This window comes from Oncorhynchus gorbuscha, linkage group LG07, assembly GCF_021184085.1.
Source record: "Oncorhynchus gorbuscha isolate QuinsamMale2020 ecotype Even-year linkage group LG07, OgorEven_v1.0, whole genome shotgun sequence".
In the NCBI taxonomy this organism is placed as follows: Eukaryota; Metazoa; Chordata; class Actinopteri; order Salmoniformes; family Salmonidae; genus Oncorhynchus; species Oncorhynchus gorbuscha.
This window is the reverse complement of record NC_060179.1, coordinates 66,511,640-66,536,824: the sequence shown is the minus strand read 5'-3', so window position 1 is coordinate 66,536,824 and position 25,185 is coordinate 66,511,640. Positions and strand designations below refer to the sequence as shown.

Genomic DNA, 25,185 nt, shown 5'->3' with positions numbered 1-25,185 from the left:
AAAAAATTAACTCAGCGGACAACGAAATCGGAAGTTTTTTTTAAAAATCTTGCCATTTTATTTCTGGCTAGCTAGTAACGTTAGCTATGGCGAAGAGATTCCTATTCTTGCCAAGCCAAAGCAAAAACCTAAAGTTTGGTGAAGCATCTTTTGAGATTTTATCAGACTTTCTCATAAATCTCAATATCAGAAACAAAGATAAACTGAGCAATTTATCACGTTACAGTGGGGATTTTAAAGACAAAAGATTGATAGGTAAGTTTTTAGCTCGTTGCTTGCTAACGGTTGTTCGTAACTTTGGTCAACTGTCTCATTGTTCTGTCTGTGCTTTGGCAACGTTCCTTACAATAGGGTGACAAGACGTCCCCGTTTACCGGGGAAATTTCCCCGTTTTTAACTGTGCGTTAAAAACAGACCGCAAAGTGAAATATTTTACTTGGCAAGAAAGACCAGGCAGCAGAGCCTACGGGTTTGACGTGTCAATCGCGTTGTGCTTGCTTAGGCCAACAGAGGGGTCTGCTCGCTTATAGTAGCTTCATTCACTCTTCTTCTTCAACTAACTACTTGCTCGCGATAGTTTTAGAGAAAACTGCTATGGAAAACTCGGCCAGAAGCTAGCAAGTGTCAAGTGAATCCACAACATCACCACAAACGTCTTTTCAAGCCAGGTAAATTACAATCGTTTGAGATACTAGCTAGTGATGTTATAATATCACAATGTATTATATAGATAGATGATCTGCCCTATGAGGTTTTAAATAGGTTATGCTAGCTAACGTTAGCTATATAGACTAAGTTAGCTAGCTAGGTTAAAACACGTCCACATGTAGCCACAGTGGACAGGCTATTTTGAAAATATGATTATATTAAATGAATGCACAATTTATTCAGAGCATATTTTTGTAGATTACAATTTGAATGGTTTGTCATAAGTAGTGTGAAAATATATTTAGAAATGTTCATGGATAGCATTAGCAGTGGAGAGGAAGGAGAGGAGGAAGACTGGACTGGATAGGAAGAAGAGTGAAGGAGACAGAGGAGGAAAGATAAAGATATGATTACGGAGCCTGCCAATTTATTATTCCAAACAATGTTTTTGAGATAAAATACAAACATGAGGCAAGCAGTGGGAATCTGTTAAAATACTTTGGTTATCTAATAGTATGCTATTTATTAATACAGATTGGAGAGGAAGGAGAAGGAAACATGAAGGGAGTAAAAAGACTGAAGCAAGGAGAGTGTAGAAGAGTGAGGTGGAAAGGTGAAGAGAAGGAAAGGAAGACGAGTGAAGAAAAGAGGAGGAGAATAAAAAGTTAAGAGACCAATTAAGACTGGCACAAGGAGAGTGAAGAAGAGCAGACAGAGGAGATACAATGACTCTTTCCAAGAAATGGAAATGCACTTTTTTAAATGATAAACATGATGAGAGAATTTCCATTTCATACGCTCAGGTCAAGACGATAGAATGGTTCACTGCATCCTCTCTTTCAATTGGCAGCCGGTGAAGAACGGCAGTGGTAGAACATCATTAGATGAAAAAGCATAAAGCCTCTCTGATTGCCCGTGTTGGTATGTCCTCTGTCACCACATTCTTCAAGAATATGGTTTAGCTGTGCAGGAGGGTGTCTTTGCATACCACACTATGCGACACAATCATAGTTACAAATCTATGGACTGCACAGCACAACTGACACGGAATCCTTATGAGCAAAAGTTTACATGTGCTAGGACAAAATGTGACGCCATAGTGAGTAACGTGTTAGTAACATGGGCAACTACTTTGGTAACACAGGACCTAGACCAGGTTGAATTTGTGTCCCTGTCCATTGATGTGTCCAATCATGGGAATGTAAAGCTGCTGCCAATAGTAGTCAGATATTGTAAGATATATGAAGGCAGCACATCTGTGGAAACAAAACTGCTTGATTTTGTTGAATTGAATGGAGAAACAGCAGAGGAAATTGCAGCTGAGGTCCTGGTGGTCATCCAAAAATGTAACTTGGAAAACATTCTCTGCCGACAACAAATACCAACTTTGGAGGACTGAATAGGCTGGGGAGGGTCAATGTCCATACCAAAGTTAAAAATGCTCTGCAGAGGGAGGTGATTTGCTTAGGTTTTCATTCATAACATGGCCAGAACAGCTTTGGATATGATGTTGAGTATCTGCTCATAAAGATCTTTGAATATGTTCATATTTTCACTGTTAGAGTAGAAAGACTGAAGGGCTTTTGTGAGTTTGTTGGCCAGGAGTACCATAACATTTTAGGACCCAGCAATGTTCGCTGGATGTCCATGCTCCCTGCTCTAGAAAGAGTGCTGAAAATGTATGTGCCATTGAAATCCTTTGTTATTTCTGAAGACAAATGCCCTGTTGTCCTGCGAACAATGTTCGAAGATCCACTGACTGAACTTTGGCTGGCCTTTGTCCATGGAAACTTGACTGTATTCAATGACACGATCAAGATGCTTGGAGGCCAGGACCACTGTGCTGTGGACTCCGCTGCAATTCTGAGAAACGTTCAGGCAAAATTGACTGCAAGACGTGATGTAAACTTCCAGTTTTGGTCAGAGGACTTTGAGAGAGCTAGAGGAAAATGAAGCCATGTCTAAAGGCAGCTTTCTCAAAACATCCCAATCATTCTTCACTATGGCTGTGAACTACTTGCAAGCATGGGGAAAGCACACAGATAATCTAAAAGATTTACATTGTCTCCTTTTAAAAAGGTAACCTCAGCGTGAAGAGATTCAGAAGGCAGCAGGCACACTGCAGGAAAAATGCCCCAATGTGACCATCAATAAGGATGCGTCATTGTGTGACGAAGTTACTGGCCTGTAAGAGTTCCTAAAGGGGGGATCGCTTGAAGAATGGAAAACATCTGAGACACCGCTTAGTCAGAGATGGAGCACGGTGGTTACCCACTTCAAATATAATGACATCCCACACACTAACCTGGCTAGATTAGCGTCTGTTGTCATGTGCTTACCTGGAAGTAATGCACCAGTCGAGAGAGTGTTCTCCCAAATTAATGACCTATGGACAGCAGCAAGAAATAGGTTCACTGTTCCTACCATCAAGGCCATGCTTATTGTGAAGACAAACTATTAACCTCCCCTGCCAGGAGTTCATGGAGAAGCTGGCCAAAGACAGAGCAATCCTGAAGAAAATACATTCTGAGAAATATACAGATTAGGTTGGTATAAGTATATTATGTAGTTACCAATCTCATTAGCATCTTATTTCTTTATTATGTTGTTAAGTATTTCATGTATACTATTGTCTGTTTTTTCAATTTTGTTCATGTTCTATTCTGCTCTTATTCTACCAGGACCACTGAATGGCTGTTCAGATTGGACAGTTCTTTCTTGTCTGTAGTGTTTCTGTAATATAGTTGTTTTCTCTATCACAGTGTGCCTGTTAGTCTAAATACATGAAACTGGAATTGTCCCCCTTTTTTAGTTCTTAGATAATAACATTGGATATTTTAATTATTTATTGACCGCCGAACTGGAAATGGCCCCGGTTTTCATTTCAGAAATCTGGTCACCTTACCTTACAAGAACATGCCACCGGGAATGCGAATGGCGCCATGTTTGTTTATGCTAAAGTTACATAACATTACGTTATTTTGGCTTCACAGGTAACTGTGACAGGTTGACCAAACCAATCTAATATAAAAAAACGAGGCCACTAGGGTCAAAATTAAAGTAAATATGAATTATCCATAACCACACGGACACTAGCTATAAGTTATGTGCTATTCTTTTGTTGATTTTCTGATCGACTGATAAACAACTGAATCACGTCGTAAACAGAAGAGATGATGAAAGTCGGATCTTTCATATTAGATTCGATTGGACTAAGTTATTCTGCTACACAGTAGCAAGTAGCATAACATTTTGGCTCCCGAGTGGCGCAGCAGTCTAAGGCACTACCTCTCAGTGACAGAGGTGTCACTACAGACCCTGGTTCGATCCTGGGCTGTATCACATCCGGCGGTGACTGGGAGTGCCATAGGGCGGCACACAATTGGCCCAGCATTGTCCGGTTTGGCCGGGGTAGGCGGTCATTGTAAATACGAATCTGTTCTTAAACTGACTTGCCAGGTTAAATAAAAAAATAAGCGTTGACAATAACATTACAAATGTATTTATATAGCCCTTCTTACATCAGCTGATATCTCAAAGTGCTGTACAGAAACCCAGCCTAAAACCCCAACAGCAAGCAATACAGGTGTAGTAGCACGGTGGCTGGGAAAAACTCCCTAGAAAGGCCAGAACCTAGGAAGACATTTACATTTAAGTCATTTAGCAGACGCTCTTATCCAGAGTGACTTACCTAGAGAGTAACCAGGCTATAAGGGGTGGCCAGTCCTCTTCTGGCTGTGCCGGGTGGAGATTATAACAGAACATGGCCAAGATGTTCAAATGTTCATAAATGACCAGCAGGGTCAAATAATAATAATCACAGTAGTTGTCGAGGGTGCAACAAGTCAGCACCTCAGGAGGAAGTGTCAGTTGGCTTTTCATAGCCGACCATTCAGAGTATCTCTACCGCTCCTGCTGTCTCTAGAGAGTTGACAACAGCAGGTCTGGGACAGGTAGCATGTCCAGTGAACAGGTCAAGGTTCCATAGCCGCAGGCAGAACAGTTGAAACTGGAGCAGCAGCAAGGAGTCATCATGCCAGGTAGTCCTGAGGCATGGTCCTAGGTCCTCTGAGAGAGAGAAAAGAAAGAAAGAGAATTAGAGCGAGCATACTTAAATTCACACAGGACATCGGATAAGACAGCAGAAGTACTCCAGATATAACAGACTGACCCTAGCCTCCCGACACAAACTACTGCAGCATAAATACTGGAGGCTGAGACGGGAGGGGTCAGGAGACACTGTGGCCCCATCCGATGAGACCCCCGGACAGGGCCAAACAGGAAGGATATAACCCCACCCACTTTGCCAAAGCACAGCTCCCACACCACTAGAGGGATATCTTCAACCACCAACTTACCATCCTGAGACAATGCCGAGTATAGCCCACAAAGATCTCTGCCACGGCACAACCCAAGGGGGGCACCAACCCAGACAGGATGATCACATCAGTGACTCAACCCACTCAAGTGACGCACCCCTCCCCTCCTAGGGACGGCATGGTAGAGCACCAGTAAGCCAGTGACCCAGCCCCTGTAATAGGGTTAGAGGCAGAGCATCTCAGTGGAGAGAGGGGAACCGGCCAGGCAGAGACAGCAAGGGCGGTTCGTTGCTCCAGAACCTTTCCGTTCACCTTCACACTCCTGGGCCAGACTACACTCAATCATATGACCTGAGATGAGTCTTCAGTAAAGACTTAAAGGGTGAGACCGAGTCTGCGTCTCTTACATGGGTAGGCAGACCATTCAATAAAAATGGAGCTCTATAGGAGAAAGCCTCCAGCTGTTTGCTTAGAAATTCTAGGGACAATTAGGAGGCCTGCGTCTTGTGACCGTAGCGTACCTGTAGGTATGTATGGCAGGACCAAATCTGAAAGATAGGTAGGAGCAAGAACTGGAGTAATATGATCAAATGTTTTGGTTCTAGTCAGGATTCTAGCAGCCGTATTTAACACTAACTGAAGTTTATTTAGTGCTTTATTCGGCTAGCCGGAAAGTAGAGCATTGCAGTAGTCTAACCTCGAAGTAACAAAAGCATGGATGAATTTTTCAGCATCATTTTTGGACAGAAAGTTTCTGATTTTTGCAATGTTGTGTAGATGGAAAAAAGCTGTCCTTGAAACAGTCTTGATATGTTTGTCAAAAGAGAGATCGGGGTCCAGAGTTACGCCGAGGTCCTTCACAGTTTTATTTGAGACGACTGTACAACCATCAAGATTAATTGTCAGTTTCAACAGAAGATCTCTTTGTTGGGACGTAGAACAAGCATCTCTGTTTTGTCCAAGTTTAAAAGTAGAACGTTTGCAGCCATCCACTTCCTTATCTCTGAAACACAGGCTTCTAAGCGAGGGCAATTTTAGGGCTTCACCATGTTCCATTGAAATGTACAGCTGTGTGTCATCTGCATAGCAGTGAAAGTTTACATTATGTTTTCGAATGACATCCCCAAGAGGTAAAATATATAGTGAAAACAATAGTGGTCCTAAAACAGAACCTTGAGGAACACAGAAATGTACAGTTGATTTGTCACAGGACAAACCACATACAGAGACAAACTGATATCTTTCCGACAGATAAGATCTAAACCAGGCCAGAACTTGTCCGTGTAGACCAATTTGGGTTTTCAATCTCTCCAAAAGAATGTGGTGATCGATGGTATCAAAAGCAGCACTAATGTCTAGGAGCATGAGGACAGATGCAGAGCCTCGGCCTGACGCCATTAAAATGTAATTTACCTTTTTAAAAGGATATTTACAAGCAATATCCACCCTGTACAATAAATATTGCTCACTATGCTATTTAGCTTAAAATTTGATCATTTTAACCTTTATTTAACTAAGCAAGTCAGTTAAGAACAAATTCTTATTTACAATGACAGCATATCACGGCCAAACCCGGACGACGCTGGGCCAATTGTGCACCCCCCTATGGTACTCCCAGTCACCACCGGATGCAATAGAGCCCAGGATCGAACCAGGGTCTGTAGTGACACCTCTAGCACAAAAAAAGTAGTGCCTTAGACATCTGCGCCACTCAGGAGCCCTATCCCAAGAATCGAACCCACTCTCCCTACATGTACATATTACTTCAGTTCCCTCAACTAACCGGTGCCCCTGCACATTGACTCTGTACCGGGACCCCTTGTATATAGCCACGCAATTGTTATTTTCCTGCTACAGTTTAATTGTTACTTTTATTTTCATTATTTTTTTACTTATCTATTTGTTGGTTAAGGGCTTTTAAGTAAGCATTTCACTGTAAGGTCTAGTCTACACCTGTTGTATTCGGCATATGTGACAAATAAAATTTGATTTGACCCTGTCGTTGCAAGTGCCATGCTCGAAAGTTACCACAATAAACTGTCTAGCTAAAACATTTACAGACTTGAACTGTAGGACTTGGCCATGAAATCCAATCTGAATAGGCCTAAAACCTCTGGCTCTGTTTTCCACAGAATGCATTTTCCTTGTCACAGAAGAGTTAAGACTTGACCCCATGGTTGGATATCATGCTGTTGAATTACTTGAAAGGTAGGATTCATGTTTGAAAACAGAAACTATCAGTTATCTGTCAATGTGATTAAAAGTAAGACCAATTTAATGAGTATCTTCTGCTAACAGGTTCATGATAAAGCACCTGGAGGATCTGTTTTCAACACCACACACACCTGCAGGGGCAGCAGGTGCCCATAAAGGAAATTACGCGGACCTTGTTTATGAGAAACTGAGTGAGAAGTTCCATCTCATTCTCCTCTCTTGTGTGCAAATAGCAAGCAAACTGTCTTTGCACAGTGCTGTGAGTTTTGGGAAACTTTTTCATTATCATATGTAGTTGAGGTTGACCGATTTTTATAATTCTTCAATGTCGATACCGATTATTGGGAGGACCAAAAAAAACGATACCGATTAATCTGGCAATTTTATATATATATATATTTGTAATATTGACAATTACTGAATGAACAATGAACACTCTTATTTTAACTTAATATAATACATAAATAAAATCTATTTAGTCTCAAATAAATAATGAAACATGCTCAATTTGGTTTAAATAATGCAAAAATATAGTGTTGGAGAAGAAAGTAAAAGTGCAAACACAGTAAAGTTTAAATGAATGCTTACGAGCCTGCTGCTGCCTACCACCACTCAGTCAGACTGCTCTATCAAATATCAAATCATAGACTTAATTATTATATAATAAACACATAAATATGAGTCTTTGGTCATTAATATGGTCAAATCTGGAAACGATCATTTTGAAAACAAATCGTTTATTCTTTCAGTGAAATTCACGGAACTGTTCCGTATTTTATCGAATGGGTGGCAACCCTAAGTCTAAATATTGCTGTTATATTGCAGAACCTTCAATGTTATGTCATAATTATGTAAACTTCTGGTAAATTAGTTCGCAACAAGCCAGGTGGCCCAAACTGCAACGAGCGCAAGAACACAATTTCCCTAGTTAATATTGCCTGCTAACATGAATTTATTTTAACTAAATATGCAGGTTTAAAAATATATACTTCTGTGTATTGATTTTAAGAAAGACATTGATGTTTATGGTTAGGTACATTTGTGCAACGATTGTGCTTTTTTTGCGAATGCGTTATTGTTAAATCCTCCCCGTTTGGCGAAGTAGGCTGTGATTCGAGGATAAATTGACAGGCACCGCATTGATTATATGCAACACAGGACAATGTAATGTAATCGGCCATAATCTGCGTCCAAAAATGGCAATTATCGATTGTTGTGAAAACTTGAAATCGGCCCTAATTAATCGGCCAACCTCTAATCTGTAGATCACCATTTGTATCACCATTCATAATGTCAATAATACGTTTCTCACCTTTTACTTTACCAGGTGGTTGACAACAACACAGCAGCGCAGTTTCTTCACTCGATGGGCCACAGCATTTCCAAACAAACTATCATGGACATGGAGCTGATGATCTTGAAAGCACTTGACTTCAGGCTAAACACCCCCAACCCTCTGACTTATGTTGAGATACTCCTGGAGGTGCTTGGTAAGTATTTCACATTCTGTAGTCCTTATGATAACCATAAAAAGAGACATGACATTTTGCTGTAATGAGGTCTACATTACATGCTACATTCCTATTTAGGCCTGTAGAACCCATTGCCTACAGGCAATGACCAAAAGTGCCCTCTTTGGTCTCATGGGCAGAATGTTATTAATATCTTTAAAAAATATTATTTAAAAAAAACCTTGATAAATCCAATGTTTCTATGTCAAACCGTTTTGTTATATTCCAGTCTTCTGGGTAGTCCGTCATTGTAAATAATTTGTTCTTAACTGACTTGCCTAGTTAAATAAAGGTTACATGAAAAAAAAATGTATATAAAGTGTAATATTGGGATGCAAACTCACAATTGAATACATTTCAACTCTATATCTGACATGGTACAGGTGTCTTCTTTAAAAAAAATCCGATAACCATGTGTGTGCGTGCGGTGTATACTTCTGTTTCAAAATAGATTTGTTTAAGACTACCAAGAATCACTCTGTGACCCTGATTTAGCCAACTGCTGTAAAATGTTTATACAGTAAAATGCCTCTGGAAAAGTTGTGTGAGGAGGTAGCAGGGCTGAGGTGGAGTTTGGAGTTTAGCCAGAGTGAAATTCTCACGCTCCAAGGAGAGAACAAGGCACTCACAGCCAAGGTAAAAATCCATGAATCCAACATGGATAGTTTTTTCAGGGAAAACAGTGATGAAGGAGTCGCTACTAGACATACAAAGTCGTAGCATGCGTGAAAATATTTTTTTTCTGGGGTTCCTGAGGATGTATCTGATAATCCAGAGGGCGCGATCAGAGAATTCATGCAATCTTCCTTGAAACTTCCTATAGAGACTGTAAACAAGGTGGCTTTCCACCGAGTACACGGACTTGGAGCCCGGAGCGACAAGACCAAGGGTCCCCGACCGATCATCGCAAAATTTGAACACTACCAACAAAAGGAGATTATCACAGTAGGGGAAGGGAGCTTAAAGGGACCAAATTCTGTCTCAATTATCAATTTCCAAGGGAGATAAACAAACATCGTAAGAGACTGTATCCGGTACAAAGGCAATAGGCAATAGAGGGAGAAGGGTAAGCGTGCCTTACTTATTGTGGACATACTCTTTATAGATGGACAGCTATTCCGAGACAGCTCCATAACACCATGGCTGTACTAAATTCTACAGGGTTCTGAAAAAAATAAAGTATGGGAACTGTAAAAATATTTGAACACTATGAAGTGGATGTGAACACACACATACTCAATTACATGCTCGCATACACATACGGACTTATACACACACACACACCACACCTCTCTCCTCTCACTCTCTTTCTTGCTTTTCTCTCACTCTCTATTGCCGAGAACTGTTTTAATATTTAATGTTTCTTGTTTGTGTATGTTTTTTATGTATTTGTCTACAAGTTTATATATGTTTACAACAAGCATGGGGAAAATATCAGGACAGCATGCATTATAGTCTTACTCTTATACAAACATCGTGCACACTCACTAAATCACATCCAATATCATACACATCAACCTACTCAGATTTACTACACACATAATATCTTGTCTCAATTTTCTAACATCTGTGGCATTGGCTCACAGGCAAGGGAATAAAACAAATATTGCTAGAACCTATTTCTTGAATTCTAAATATCAGACATTTGAATGCTTTAATTTTGACCGTCATATCTCTGATGGCAGTGAAAAGTCACTAATTATGGTCAATTTAGACTGAGAATACTATCTAGTTATGGTAAGGGGTGAAATAAGTATAGCCAGTTATAATTGTAACAGTTTAGCAGATTATAAAAAAAGAAGAGCAGTCTTTACGTGGCTAAAATAAAAGGAATATAATATATACTGTTTACAGGAAACTCACTCTACATCCTTAGATGAAGTTGCGTGGAAAAAGGAATGGGGTAGTGAAATAATTTTCTGTCATGGACAAAGGAACTCAAAAGGTGTGATGATATTAATTAACCAAAATGTTGATCTGAATGTGCAAATAGTCAGGAATGATTTGCAAGGAAGGTGGATCTTTTTGAATATGAAAGTGGACGAAAAAGAGATTTGGCTCATTAATCTATATGGTCCAAATCAGGATGATCCATACTTCTTTGAAAACATTTATACCAATTTCTTGAACTTACAGGCAACACATGATCAAATCATTATGGTAGGAGACTATAACACAGTGTTAAGTACCTCAATGGACCGTAAAGGTAATCACTCTACAAACTATCATCACTGTGTCCTTAAGGAAATCACAAATATTATGGACACATTAGAAATAGTGGATATTTGGAGACTAAAAAACCCAGACCTAGTGAGATATACATGGAGGAGACTTCATCAAGCGAGTTGTCTTGACTACTATTTCTCTCTTGCATTAAAGGTTAAAAAAGTTTTAATAGGGGACTGCGATTGGATGCGATTGGATCATCATCTAATTGGCATTCACATATAGGTTTTCCACGTGGACGGAGATATTGGAAATTTAATCAATGTTTACTGGAGGACAACTTATTTTTAACTAAGACAAAATAATTTATAACTTAATTTTTCCAGTATAATATAGGTTCAGCAAATCCCCTTATTGTTTGGGATACCTTTTTAAATGTACCTTCAGAGGTCATTCAATTCAATATTTATCAATAATAAAAAAGCAGTTTCTGGCTAAAGAGACGAGACTAACAAGGGAAATCCATGAACTAATAGTACAGGTAGATTGCAATAAAAACGATACTACAGAGATACAAACTAAGTTAGAGGAAAAACAAAAAGAACTTGAGAAACTTATTCAAGAATGATCTAATGTAATATATTACAAAAATAATGCAAACTGGATGGAATATGGAGAAAAATGCACAAAATTCTTCCTGAATTACCAATACAGGAACACTAACAAAAATAATTTGCGGAAACTCGTTACTGAAGTCATCTATGATTCTCCGAATGATATTTTAGGCAGATGTTCTCTTTTCCGTCCCATCTTTCCCAACTGAATGAAGATTACGGAAAATAATTATTTCCAAATAATATAAAAAATGGAAAATTAACAAATGTACAGAAAGATCAGTGTGAAGGCCAAATTAAAGAGCAATATTAAATCCTTTCAGTCTGGAAAAACCCCAGTGCTTGATTCCATACCGGTAGAGGTATATCAAGCCTTTTTTGATATACTAAAAGCTCCATTGTTAGATTGTTTTAACTACTCCTAAAGAAATGGTAGTCTTGCAGGTACTCAGCAGAAAGGTCTGATTTCTCTATTATTAAAACAAGACCCAGATGGCAAATATAAAGACCCAGTCTATCTAAAAAACTGGAGGCCCCTTACACTTCAATGTTGTGATGCAAAAATACTAGTGAAATGCATAGCATTCAGAATTAAAAAGGTTTTACCAGGTATTGTTCATCCTGATCAGACAGGTTTTTAACATGGATGATACATTGGAGATAATATAGGGCAACTACTACTAGAAATAATAGAACATCATGAAACATCTAAGAAGCCAGGCCTGGTATTTATAGCAGATTTTGAAAAGGCAATTGATAAAGTCAGACTGGATTTTATTTATAAATGCCTGGATTTTTTCAAATGAGGTGATTTTCTTATAAAATCTGTAAAAATAATGTATAGCAATCCCAGGTGTAAAATAGTAAATAACGGCTACTTCTCAGAGAGTTTTGAAATGTCAAGAGGAGTTAAACAAGGGTATCCCCTGTCACCATATCTATTCATTATGGCCATCGAAATGCTAGCTATTAAAATCAAATTAAAACAAATGTTATTTGTCATATACACATGGTTAGCAGATGTTAATGCGAGTGTAGCGAAATGCTTGTGCTTCTAGTTCCGACAATGCAGTATTAACCAACAAGTAATCTAACTAACAATTCCAAAACTACTGTCTTATACACACAAGTGTAAGGGGATAAAGAATATGTACATACAGATATATGAATGAGTGATGGTACAGAGCGGCATAGGCATGATAAAGTAGATGGTATCGAGTACAGTATATACATATGAGATGAGTATGTAAACAAAGTGGCATAGTTAAAGTGGCTAGTGATACATGTATTACATAAAGATGCAGTAGATGATAGAGTACAGTATATACGTATACATATGAGATGAATAATGTAGGGTATGTAAACATTATATTAGGTAGCATTGTTTAAAGTGGCTAGTGATATATTTTACATCATTTCCCATCAATTCCCATTATTAAAGTGGCTGGAGTTGAGTCTGTGTGTTGGCAGCAGCCACTCAATGTTAGTGGTGGCTGTTTAACAGTCTGATGGCCTTGAGATAAAAGCTTTTTTTCAGTCTCTCGGTCCCAGCTTTGATGCACCTGTATTGACCTCGCCTTCTGGATGGCTCGGGTGGTTGTTGTCCTTGATGATCTTTATGGCCTTCCTGTAACATCGGGTGGTGTAGGTGTCCTGGAGGGCAGGTAGTTTGCCCCCGGTGATGCGTTGTGTAGACCTCACTACCCTCTGGAGAGCCTTACGGTTGTGGGTGGAGCAGTTGCCGTACCAGGCGGTGATACAGCCCGCCAGGATGCTCTCGATTGTGCATCTGTAGAAGTTTGTGAGTGCTTTTGGTGACAAGCCGAATTTCTTCAGCCTCCTGAGATTGAAGAGGCGCTGCTTCGCCTTCTTCACGATGCTGTCTGTGTGGGTGGACCAATTCAGTTTGTCTGTGATGTGTATGCCGAGGAACTTAAAACTTGCTACCCTCTCCACTACTGTTCCATCGATGTGCATAGGGGGGTGTTCCCTCTGCTGTTTCCTGAAGTCCACAATCATGTCCTTAGTTTTGTTGACGTTGAGTGTGAGGTTATTTTCCTGACACCACACTCCGAGGGCCCTCACCTCATCCCTGTAGGCCGTCTCGTCGTTGTTGGTAATCAAGCCTACCACTGTTGTGTCGTCCGCAAACTTGATGATTGAGTTGGACGCGTGCGTGGCCACGCAGTCGTGGGTGAACAGGGAGTACAGGAGAGGGCTCAGAACGCACCTTTGTGGGGCCCCAGTGTTGAGGATCAGCGGGATGGAGATGTTGTTGCCTACCCTCACCACCTGGGGGCGGCCCGTCAGGAAGTCCAGTACCCAGTTGCACAGGGCGGGGTCGAGACCCAAGGTCTCGAGCTTGATGACGAGCTTGGAAGGTACTATGGTGTTAAATGCCGAGCTGTAGTCGATGAACAGCATTCTCACATAGGTATTCCTCTTGTCCAGATGGGTTAGGGCAGTGTGCAGTGTGGTTGAGATTGCATCGTCTGTGGACCTATTTGGGCGGTAAGCAAATTGGAGTGGGTCTAGGGTGTCAGGTAGGGTGGAGGTGATATGGTCCTTGACTAGTCTCTCAAAGCACTTCATGATGACGGAAGTGAGTGCTACGGGGTGGTAGTCGTTTAGCTCAGTTACCTTAGCTTTCTTGGGAACAGGAACAATGGTGGCCCTCTTGAAGCATGTGGGAACAACAGACTGGGATAGGGATTGATTGAATATGTCCGTAAATACACCAGCCAGCTGGGCTGCGCATGCTCTGAGAGCGCGGCTGGGGATGCCGTCTGGGCCTGCAGCCCTGCGAGGGTTAACATGTTTAAATGTTTTACTCACCTCGGCTGCAGTGAAGGAGAGGCCGCATGTTTGGTTAAAATCAGATCCAATAACAACATTAGAGGATTATAAATCCAAGGCTTAAAAACAAAGGTGTCCATGTATGCCGATGACTCGTTTTATATTAAGTCCGCAAGCTAGATCCCTGCAATGTATCATTGAAGATCTAGATAGCTTTTATGTACTCTCTGGACTAAAACCAAATTATTATTAGTGTACAATAGTACGTATTCAGATCTTTAAAAAATACAACTTTTACATTACCCTGCAGTTTTCCTACAGTTGAAGTCGGAAGTTTACATACACTTAGGTTGGAGTCATTAAAACTCGTTTTTCAACCACTCCACAAATTTCTTGTTAACAAAATAGAGTTTTGGCATGTAGGTTAGGACATCTACTTTGTGCATGACACAAGTCATTTTTCCAACAATTGTTTACAGACAGATCATTACACTTATAATTCACTGTATCACAATTCCAGTGGGTCAGAAGTTAACATACACTAAGTTGACTGTGCCTTTAAACAGCGTGGAAATTTCCAGAAAGTGATGTCATGGGTTTAGAAGCTTCTTATAGGCTAATTGACATAATTTGAGGTGTACCTGTGGATGTATTTCAAGGCCTACATACAAACCCATGTCCCCCTTTGCTTGACATCATTGGAAAATCAAAAGAAATCAACCATGTCTGGTTCATCCTTGGGTGCAATTTCCAAACGCCTGAAGGTACCTCGTTCATCTGTATAAACAATAGTATGGTATAAACACCATGGGACCACACAGCCGTCATCACTCTCAGGAAGGAGAAGCGTTCTGTCTCCTAGAGATGAACGTACTTTGGTGCGAAAAAACAACAGCAAAGGACCTTGTGAAGATGCTGGAGGAAACCGCTACAAAAGTATCTATATCCACAGTAAAATGAGTCCTATATTGACATAACCTGAAAGGCCGCTCAGCAAGGAAGAAGCCACTGCTCCAAAACCGCCATTTAAAAAAAGCCAGACTACAGTTTGCAACTGCACATGGGGACATAGATCGTACCTTTTGGAGAAATGTCCTCTGGTCTGATGAAACAAAAATAGAACTGTTTGGTCATAATGACCATCGTTATGTTTGGAGGAAAAAGAGGGTAGCTTGCAAGCCGAAGAACACCATCCCAACCGTGAAGCACAGGGGTGGCAGCATCATGTTGTGGGGTGCTTTTCTGCAGGAGGGTGTGGTGCACAAAATATATGGCATCATGAGGGAGGAAAATTATGTGGATATATTGAAGCAACATCTCAAGACATCAGTCAGGAAGTTAAAGCTTGGTCGTAAATGGGTCTTCCAAATTGACAATGACCCCAAGAATACTTCCAAAGTTGTGGCAAAATGGCTTAAGGTCAACAAAGTCAAGGTATTGGAGGGGCCATCACAAAGCCCTTACATCCTTCTGTAGCTCAGTTGGTAGAGCATGGCGCTTGTAACGCCAGGGTAGTGGGTTCGATCCCCGGGACCACCCATACGTAGAATGTATGCACACGTGACTGTAAGTCGCTTTGGATAAAAGCGTCTGCTAAATGGCATATATATATATATATATATATATATATACTATAGAAATCTTTTGGGCAGAACTGAAAAAGCGCGTGCCTACAAACCTGACTCAGTTACACAAGCTCTGTCAGGGGGAATGGGCCAAAATCCACCCAACTTATTTTGGGAAGCTTGTGGAAGGCTACCCGAAACGTTTGACCCAAGTTAAACAATTTAAAGGCAAAGCTACCAAATACTAACTGAGTGTATGTAAACTCCTGACCCACTGGTAATGTGATGATAGAAACAAAAGCTGAAATTAATCATTCTGTCTACTATTATTCTGACATTTCACATTATTTAAATAAAGTGGTGATCCTAACTGACCTAAGACAGGGCATTTTTACTAGGATTAAATGTCAGGAATTGTGAAAAACTTAGTTTAAATGTATCTGGCTAAGGTGTATGTAAACTTCCGACTTCAGCTGTATATAATGGGCTGATGGTGAAGTAGAAATACTTGGTATTCATATCACAAAATATATAAATAAGCTCTCCACAATTCATTTCAATAGAAAACTTGTAAAAATATACAGGATCCTGCAACCATGGAGAGGTAAATACCTGTCTATTTATGAAGAAATTGCCCTGATTTAACACCTTAGTTATATCTCAGTTTACTCACTTACTTATGGCGCTGCCTACTCCTGAAGATTCTTTTTTCAAATCATGAGAAAAATGTTTCAACTTGAGGGGGGGTTCGAATTGTTGATGTAAACCTATGGTGGAACTGTGGGTTGATTTTGTCGGGTTCGGGTTCACTTTTTTTTGTCCTGGTGGGAGTTCTGTCAACGTGCCCTTGAGCAGGGCATTAACCCTGGATGCTTCTGTGTGTCGCTCTGAATGGGAGTCTGTTGGATGACTGGTATGGTGTAGTTGTTGAGCTGCTTCACGGCAAGTATATTGTATGTTTTGGACATCCAATAAAATCATTTTTTTTTTAATGCCTCTTGGTGTTTCCGGTATGTAACTATTTATTCACTACCCACCATATCCTACAGGGCACAATGATTCTTCTATCCCTGTGGAGCACCTGCATCACCTCAGCAGACACGTGCTCCAGTTCACCTACCTCCAGAGGACAGCCATCTATGACTCCCTGCTCAAGGCCACCACTCAGTGCCTGAGCCCATCTGACGAACAGAGGTAGACTGTGTCCCAAAAGGCACCCTATTCCCTATAGTGCTCTACTTTTGACCAGGGCCATGGGCAGCCATAGTTCTCCCCTCTCAATGTTAGTAACAGTAGGCCGTGTGTGTTTAGTTAACAGCAGTGTAACAGCCATAAATAAGCATGTCCCCTTTGAAAACCAACAGAAAGACTTTCGTGTCGGTGACTGAAGACTGCATGCTTCTTGGTGTTGGTGTCATTGCTGTGGGTGCATACATCCTCAATGTCACTAACTGGGAACAGGTGACTATAATATATCCTTCTTGTAAACAGTCATAGTATTAACTTTTATTTCTTCCATACTTAATAACTTTCGCTAAAAACTAGTGTTTGGTTACTACAGTGCATGCTGCTCAGTGAACTAGTAACGGCCCAACCATTGATCACCAGGTAGTGGAGGAGCTGAGTCACATCACAGGGATCTCAGTGAAGAGCATCAGTGATTTCACACATGTTACACTGATGCACATTACCAAGAACAACTCTCCCATGGTCACAGCAACTTGAGTCGAGTCCGAACAACACATTCATCGATTGAAAGATTTTATTTACGCTAAGTTGGTCTGAAACTTGACAATGAACTATGTTTCTTCAGCTACAGGAAGTTATGAAAGAAAGAAAGCCATTGAGACTTAGAGAGTACAGTATGATACAGTAAAGCAGTACAGTAAAACTACAGTGTCTGTATGTAAAAAGATTGAAAGGTTCGCACCAAACATCTGATGTAAAAACTAGCTCCCTGAGTTTGACTTTCTAGTTGATTTCCTTAATAATTTAACTTCTATTTTCTGGATGTTTATTTCTGTTTACTGTTCCAACAATTAGCAGCATTAAAGAGCCTTCTTCCATCTATCAAGTCATATCTGTTAAATGCCATAGTGTGCAATATAAAAGCAAAGCTGATGTTAAAATAGAAATGTAATAGAAATGTAATAAATAGTGTAAGTAATTCATTTAACTTATATAGATAAGAATACATACATGTATGTATTATACCCACCACCTCTGTCAAGTTTATTTCTCCTCTGTCCAGATGGTACCATTGAATAAGATGCACTGCATCGTGTGTTAAAATCATTTCATGAAATAAGTTCATCATAAACGTCACTTCACCCAGGATTTAAAAACAGGAAGTAAGAAGGGTGTAGGTGTCAGGTGGGTGGGTCAGGTGTCCCTGGCATGTGATTGCCTCTCTGGCTCCCTCTGCTGGCTCTCACCCTCAGTGTGCGTGGAAGAAGAGAAACCCATCAAACCTGAGGGAGAATCAAGACAACATCCAATCAACTGCTGTTATTCAACTGTAGATAGCTATTCAGAGAGTGTGACACATTTCACTGCACCTATCCGGTGTATGTGACAATAAAAACATCTTAATTTGTTGATATATTTTTTAATAAAAGGCCAGTAAACACAACAGGTTCCATTGATCAATCATTCTTCAATCAAAGTTGTCCTTTAAACCTAACAATCTTTCAAATCAAATTATTTAAAATCAGATTTACTCCTCAAATCCATTTTTACAAAGAAGGCAATTATTTAGTAAATTGCAGACATCTCAATAAAGAACTCTGGCTATCAAGTGTTGATCCATTTAGATTTGCACAGTATTTCTGTCACCAAATGATCAACACTGTCGTCACCTACTGTTGGCCCCTGCTGTTCTCTGAATCAGGTACAGTCTGGTAGCCATCTAAGATAAAGAAACATTTCTGACCTTCAATCTATCTCATACTGTAGCAGATAATCATGAACGTACCAATTAGTTATACTCCATTATTTATGGGAAGCCTAGTGAGTCATCTTGTTTTAAATCCCTCTCTCACTTATACTGTGTACCTCACCTTTAAAACAGGCTTAGATATAGGCTATCTACTTTCTGAAGGAGTAACAACAGCATTAACTTGTGATACTGTATGTATAAATGGATAGCTGTGGAGTAGTCTACCATTGGGGAACAGGACGTTAGTCCCTCACTGCATGAGCACCATCACCATGAAATAGTTCCTCCCTACCCTAGAGACGGCGTTGCTACGTGACTGGGCCACCTGCAGCAGCTCTGAGAACCTCTGCCGAAGGATCAGCAACATGTACAGCTCTGGACTGGTCTGCTCCACCTGGGATGGCAGGGAAGTCAGGAGATTAAAAGATTAAAAGAGAATATGGATGAGATAAACAACCTACTAATATTTACTCCTACTAGCATGCCATATCACGCAGCAGGTTAGTGTTTTTCGTCATGAATCTTGTTCTGGAGGCAGATCTGCAGAGAGGTCACGAGCTGGCACAGCCACAAAGTCATAAATTCTGATTTGAAACCTAACCCTAACATTCAAATCAAATCTATATAGCCCTACGTACATCAGCTGATATCTCAAAGTGCTGTACAGAAACCCAGCCTAAAACCCCAAACGACAAGCAATGCAGGTGTAGAAGCACGGGGGCTTCTAGGGAAAAACTCCCTAGAAAGGCCAAAACCTAGGAAGAAACCTAGAGAGGAACCAGGCTATGTGGGGTTTGCCAGTCCTCTTCTGGCTGTGCCGGGTGGAGATTATAACAGAACATGGCCAAGATGTTCAAATGTTCTAACCACACTGCTAACCCAAATGCCTAACCCTAATGTCAAATTATGAACTAAAGGCAACTTTTGATTTTCATGAATTATTACAATCTAGCCAATTTTGACTTTGCAGCTGACACATCTAGTGGAAATTTCTCAGCTCTGCCTCCAGAGTAAGATTCATAACCGTAAACGTCAGCCTGCTACCACACAGATAAGCATTTATATTGTAAGTCACAACAATAGACTGATACAGTTATTGCACAGCTAGGTAGTATGCTATAGGGATATGCAAAAGACGGGATGTGTACCTGTGTCTGACCATGCCTTTGGTAAAACTCCTCCATGTCAAAGTCGTCCAGATCCAGTGTTAGGCTCCCCTTACACAACTCACAGGTTTTGACCGCAGACAGTGTGGTCCCTGGAAACACATGGTAACACACACACTTCATTCCTTCGATCAGTTCAGAGCCTCGCCATCATGATTCATTTCAACAATTAAATCAGTCATTAAACTTACCTGACTGTATTTTAGTCTGGATCCACCTCTTCAGGCAGTCGTGGTGGATGTACTGCAGGCTGCCGGAGCAGAGACAGGGGGTGAGCAGGGGGTTGGTCAGGGAGCCAGCACCACACTGACAGATACGACACTGGTCCCCTTCCTCCTCATCAGACGACTCTTCCAACAGACTGTGGAGGTTAGAAGATTACAAATGAGATGAAGAATATAGGATGAGTTCATGCTACTTTATAAAGTTGTTCTTAATGTTTTTTACACTCAGTGTAGGTCAAATTAAGATCCTACATCTGTATAAAAGCAAAATAAATGTGCATGCCAAACTTTATCAAGGTAACTACACTGCTCAAAAAAATAAAGGGAACACTTAAACAACACAATGTAACTCCAAGTCAACCACACTTCTGTGAAATCAAACTGTCCACTTAGGAAGCAACACTGATTGACAATACATTTCACATGCTGTTGTGCAAATGGAATAGACAACAGGTGGAAATTATAGGCAATTAGCAAGACACCCCCAATAAAGGAGTGGTTCTGCAGGTGGTGACCACAGACCACTTCTCAGTTCCTATGCTGATGTTTTGGTCACTTTTGAATGCTGGCGGTGCTTTCACTCTAGTGGTAGCATGAGACGGAGTCTCATCCAGGATGGAACATCAATGCGAGCTGTGGCAAGAAGGTTTGCTGTGTCTGTCAGCGTAGTGTCCAGAGCATGGAGGCGCTACCAGGAGACAGACCAGTACATCAGTAGACGTGGAGGAGGCCGTAGGAGGGCAAAAACCCAGCAGCAGGACCGCTACCTCCGCCTTTGTGCAAGGAGGAGCAAGAGAAGCACTGCCAGAGTCCTGCAAAATTACCTCCAGCAAGCCACAAATGTGCATGTGTCTGCTCAAACGGTCAGAAACAGACTCCACGAGGGTGGTATGAGGGCCCGACGTCCACAGGTGGGGGTTGTGCTTACAGCCCAACACTGTGCAGGATGTTTGGCATTTGCCAGAGAACACCAAGATTGGCAAATTCGCCACTGGCGCCCTGTGCTCTTCACAGATGAAAGCAGGTTCACACTGAGCACATGTGACAGACGTGACAGACGTGACAGAGTCTGGAGACGCCGTGGAGAACGTTCTGCTGCCTGCAACATCCTCCAGCATGACCGGTTTGGCGGTGGGTCAGTCATGGTGTGGGGTGGCATTTCTTTGGGGGGCCGCATAGCCCTCCATGTGCTCGCCAGAGGTAGCCTGTGAGACCATATGCTGGTGCGGTTGGCCCTGGGTTCCTCCTAATGCAAGACAATGCTAGACCTCATGTGGCTAGAGTGTGTCAGCAGTTCCTGCAAGAGGAAGGCATTGATGCTATGGACTGGCCCGCCCGTTCCCCAGACCTGAGTCCAATTGAGCACATCTGGGACATCATGTGTCGCTCCATCCACCAACGCCACGTTGCACCACAGACTGTCCAGGAGTTGGCGGATTCTTTAGTCCAGGTCTGGGAGGAGATCCCTCAGGAGACCATCCGCCACCTCATCAGGAGCTTGCCCAGGCGTTGTAGGGAGGTCATACAGGCACGTGGAGGCCACACACACTACTGAGCCTCATTTTGACTTGTTTTAAGGACATTACATCAAAGTTGGATCAGCCTGTAGTGTAGTTTTCCACTTTCATTTTGAGTGTGACTCCAAATCCAGACCTCCATGGGTTGATTAATTTGATTTCCATTGATCATTTTTGTGTGATTTTGTTGTCAGCACATTCAACTATGTAAAGAAAAAAGTATTTAATAAGAATATTTAATTCATTCAGATCTAGGATGTGTTATTTTAGTGTTCCCTTAATTTTTTTGAGCAGTGTATATTTAGAGAGGATAATCATCTGACATAATGACAAGAACAGAAGGAAAGAGTACTTGTCCCATTCTACAGCTCCTCTCACCGTTCTTTGATTTTGCGTAACGTCTCTGGGTTGGTAGCCGGTGCTGATTGGGCCTCCTGAGCTGCCATAGCACCGCTACCCTGCTGTGCGTTGCTCATCTGAATGTGAGCCACCTCCCTGCGGATGTCACGGAGGGCCATCAGGGCCATGGTCAGGTGATCCATCAGCCCAGAGGTCCCATGGCGCGAGGCTTCACTGGAGGACGGAGTGTCCTCTGCACTACTATCACTACTACTGGCCTCTCCTCTGACCTCCTCTGGTTCCTCCTGCTGGATCCTGCTGACCAGCTGGGAGTGCCTCAGGGTGTAGCTGGTCCTGGGTGGTGAGGCCTCCAGCACCGGCCATCTCTCTGAGCCCAGCCAGATGGGGTTAGCTCTCCTGGGGCTAAGGGGGCTGAGATGATCCAGCTCAGGGAGGTGGTCATACAGCTGCTGCGGGATAGTGAGAGCCCTGCTGGCTCTCTGTGTGACAGAGGGTGTTATGGACAGCGGTGATATCGACAGTCGACCTACTTGCATTAGTGAAGGCATGGGACTATATCCTTCTCCAGTGTATGAAGCTCTACTGTTTGGTGATTCTTCAGGGGTGCTTGTTGACTCCAAATTCAGCTGGCACTGCAGGCCCCTGGGACTCCGGACGGTACGGACACTGGGAGACTGAGAGGCAGTCCACCTCACGGGGATTTGGTAGCTCTCTCTATCAGCATCCTGACATGAATGGCTGTCGTCTTCCCCGTCTGACTCAGACTCGGAGGACAGAACACCCAGCGTGCGGAAGTGGCTGCTGAGGGGGCCGGTGAAGGAGTCACTGAGGCTGAGAGAGCTGCTTTCCAGGGTGCCACTGCTGGAGGGGAGGGACTCCGGTGCGGACAAAGGACTGGTGTCAGCTAAACTCCTGGAGCAGAGCTCAGCCCTGTAGGTGTCCTCACTGCGTACGTACTCCTCTGTGATACTACTGCTCTCTGAGAAGCCCTGGAAGGGATCCGAGATCAGCTGGACATAGGGATGGGACTCTGGGTCGTCTGGGCTGGGGGAGCGGTGGTACTGCAGTGAGGGAAGACAGGGCCAATCTGTGTAGGATCTTCTAGAAAAGGTCAGGGGCTGTGGGAGGGAGCAGCTGTCTAATGGCCTCTTGACCAGATCATGTCTTGTAGAGATGTTTGAACTATCTGCACGGTCACATGATGGTGCCCCTATCTTTTTCTTCACCCTCAGTGTGTCTTGACTTTGTGTTAGATTCAGAGTGTTTGACTTAGTTGCACATGTGGATAACTTACAGGCTCTGTTTTTTACAGCCACAGATCTGTGTTTGTGACATGGTGGAGATTGTTCCTTACCTTGAAAAAAGCATAAAGAAGAAAGTATATAAATTTGGTCAAAAATGTAAATGTAAATGGAGTCATTGGACCCCATAACCTCTGGTGAGAGAAGTCCGTCGTCTAAGACAGGGTTTTCCAAACTCGATCCTGCCCGCCCCCCCCGTGCACAATGTTTTTTCTCTAGCACTACATCGTCAAGCTTTGATTTATCGAATCAGCTGTGTAGTGCTAGAGCAAAAAACTAAATGTGCACCCCCGTGGGGGGGGGGGGGGGGGGGCATGGTCTAAGAGGGTGCACCAGAGGATGCATTGTGAGAATCTTACAGTGGGATGCCAGTGGGGCAATGGCTCTTCTCCATGTCTTTGATGTGGTTGCCAATTCTGCTGTTCTACTTTGGGTTACACTGCTCTGGGTTCCGCTGGAGATGGCAGGAAAGCGGGACTCTGAGCCTTTGTTCTGTGAGTTTCTCATCTCTGATCTGGTGGATTTCACAGAGCTGGAGGACTGAAAGGCAGCAAGACAATGTTTAGAGAAACTATTAGAGGATGGATAAAGATGAATGTAGGCTACAGTCTCAACCAATGAACTGTAGAGATGTTGACATTTTACTTTAGTCATTTTGCAGACTCTCTTTGTAGTTAGTGCATACATTTTTCATACTGTCCCCCCATGAGAATCAAACTCACAACCCTGGTGTTGCAAGCACCATGCTCTACCAACTGAGCTATACAGGACCAATGTTGTTTCAATGACATGTACAGACAATGTTATGTGGCACTTGTAAAACTGTAGAAGCGTGAATACCTTCTTGGTGCCTGGCACTCCCTGCGCCCATGGTCTTTCATACCTGCGGGCTTTGAACCTATTTGTCTGAGGTGTTGGTGAAGGCGTGCGTACTCTGTTTACTTCCCTCCTCACCTCTGTGTCTGCCCTTTCCTGTTCCTGTCTGCGTAGGTGGTCCTGCAACATAATTACGTTCATTTCCATATAATCGCCTTAATTATCACCATCATTATCATCACTTTCATTCAGCAATAATCTCTACACCATAGTCTACCACTGTTATCTGTTGCTGTCATACTTGAACAACATCCGCCATGCAATTGTCTATTCCCTGTAAACTTTCATGTCATTTCAATTATTTGAGAACTGTACAAGATTTAGGCCTACCTCTTCGGAACATAGCTTACCTCATATTTAAGGTCTCTCCTCTTCCTCACCTCACAAATGTGTTCAGCATTGGTGAGGTTCTCAGCTGCGCGTCTTTCCCAGCTGTACATTATGTGGACAAAGACTCCTGACATACAACGTTACAGATGGTCGATATCTGAAGTAAAGTTTGAAAGTTTATTGATTTATAAGATTACACATGGAGCTATTTTACATATCAACAAAATTAGCTAGTTAGCTAACGTAGCTAACTCGTTGGCGTGTTCGTCACCATAGTAATGTAATATATTAGCTAGTTAACGTTATATAATAGGTAGGCTAAGACAGGTGGATCGGTTGAATTGTGGTGGCAGATGCTTAAGCAAATGCAAATGCCCTACCATTCTGTTAACCTATTAAGTAATTACAGAATAGCTAAATTATTATAATCTCCTCTTACTATTTAATCGAATCCATTTTCAGTCAGTGAGCCGCTAGATAGCTAGCTACTTCCCAAACTGTGTTTTCCCCTCTGATGCGTCTCTTCGTCTCCATAGAGATGAGGCACGCTCACAAAACTTCAGGTGGAGTTGTATGGGCGTGTCGGTCGCGCGCATGCAGTTTTTTTTAAATGGAAATGTGTCTCCCAAAAATTATACAA

General features: G+C 42.0%; 2 protein-coding genes across 6 annotated transcripts; one reads left to right on the top strand and one right to left on the bottom strand.

Moving 5' to 3' along the window:
• Positions 1-36: 36 nt before the first annotated feature.
• Positions 37-18,465, top strand: cntd1 (cyclin N-terminal domain containing 1). Of its 2 annotated transcripts, none has more exons than XM_046357235.1 (7): positions 37-255; positions 7,100-7,175; positions 7,266-7,440; positions 8,509-8,671; positions 16,883-17,027; positions 17,198-17,294; positions 17,442-18,465. In XM_046357235.1, the coding sequence occupies exons 1-7, from the start codon at positions 87-89 to the stop codon at positions 17,556-17,558; spliced, it is 942 nt and encodes a 313-aa protein (XP_046213191.1). In that variant the 5' UTR covers positions 37-86; the 3' UTR covers positions 17,559-18,465. The 2 variants fall into 2 exon arrangements, with proteins under 2 accessions (XP_046213191.1, XP_046213192.1); XM_046357236.1 differs by having other exon boundaries at positions 17,395-18,465.
• Positions 17,573-25,074, bottom strand: LOC124040242 (E3 ubiquitin-protein ligase MARCHF7-like). Of its 4 annotated transcripts, none has more exons than XM_046357231.1 (9): positions 24,985-25,074; positions 24,566-24,702; positions 24,180-24,335; positions 23,699-23,879; positions 22,057-23,392; positions 20,129-20,298; positions 19,920-20,029; positions 19,064-19,165; positions 17,573-18,741 (listed from the first exon to the last, which is right to left on the bottom strand). In XM_046357231.1, the coding sequence occupies exons 2-9, from the start codon at positions 24,677-24,679 to the stop codon at positions 18,688-18,690; spliced, it is 2,223 nt and encodes a 740-aa protein (XP_046213187.1). In that variant the 5' UTR covers positions 24,680-24,702; positions 24,985-25,074; the 3' UTR covers positions 17,573-18,687. The 4 variants fall into 4 exon arrangements, with proteins under 4 accessions (XP_046213187.1, XP_046213189.1, XP_046213190.1 ...); XM_046357233.1 differs by having other exon boundaries at positions 17,573-18,304; XM_046357234.1 differs by having other exon boundaries at positions 24,294-24,335.
• Between the last annotated feature and the right edge of the window lie 111 nt (positions 25,075-25,185).

Coding starts and splice junctions, on each gene's coding strand:
- LOC124040242 (XM_046357231.1), bottom strand. CDS start 24,679: ATGTCAGGAGTCTTTGTCCACATAATGTACAGCTGGGAAAGACGCGCA. Junction 20,299..22,056: donor TTACGCAAAATCAAAGAACG/GTGAGAGGAGCT, acceptor TAACCTCCACAG/TCTGTTGGAAGAGTCGTCTG. Junction 19,166..19,919: donor AAAGGCATGGTCAGACACAG/GTACACATCCCG, acceptor CTGCCATCCCAG/GTGGAGCAGACCAGTCCAGA.
- cntd1 (XM_046357235.1), top strand. CDS start 87: ATGGCGAAGAGATTCCTATTCTTGCCAAGCCAAAGCAAAAACCTAAAG. Junction 256..7,099: donor TAAAGACAAAAGATTGATAG/GTAAGTTTTTAG, acceptor TGTTTTCCACAG/AATGCATTTTCCTTGTCACA. Junction 7,441..8,508: donor AACTGTCTTTGCACAGTGCT/GTGAGTTTTGGG, acceptor TTACTTTACCAG/GTGGTTGACAACAACACAGC.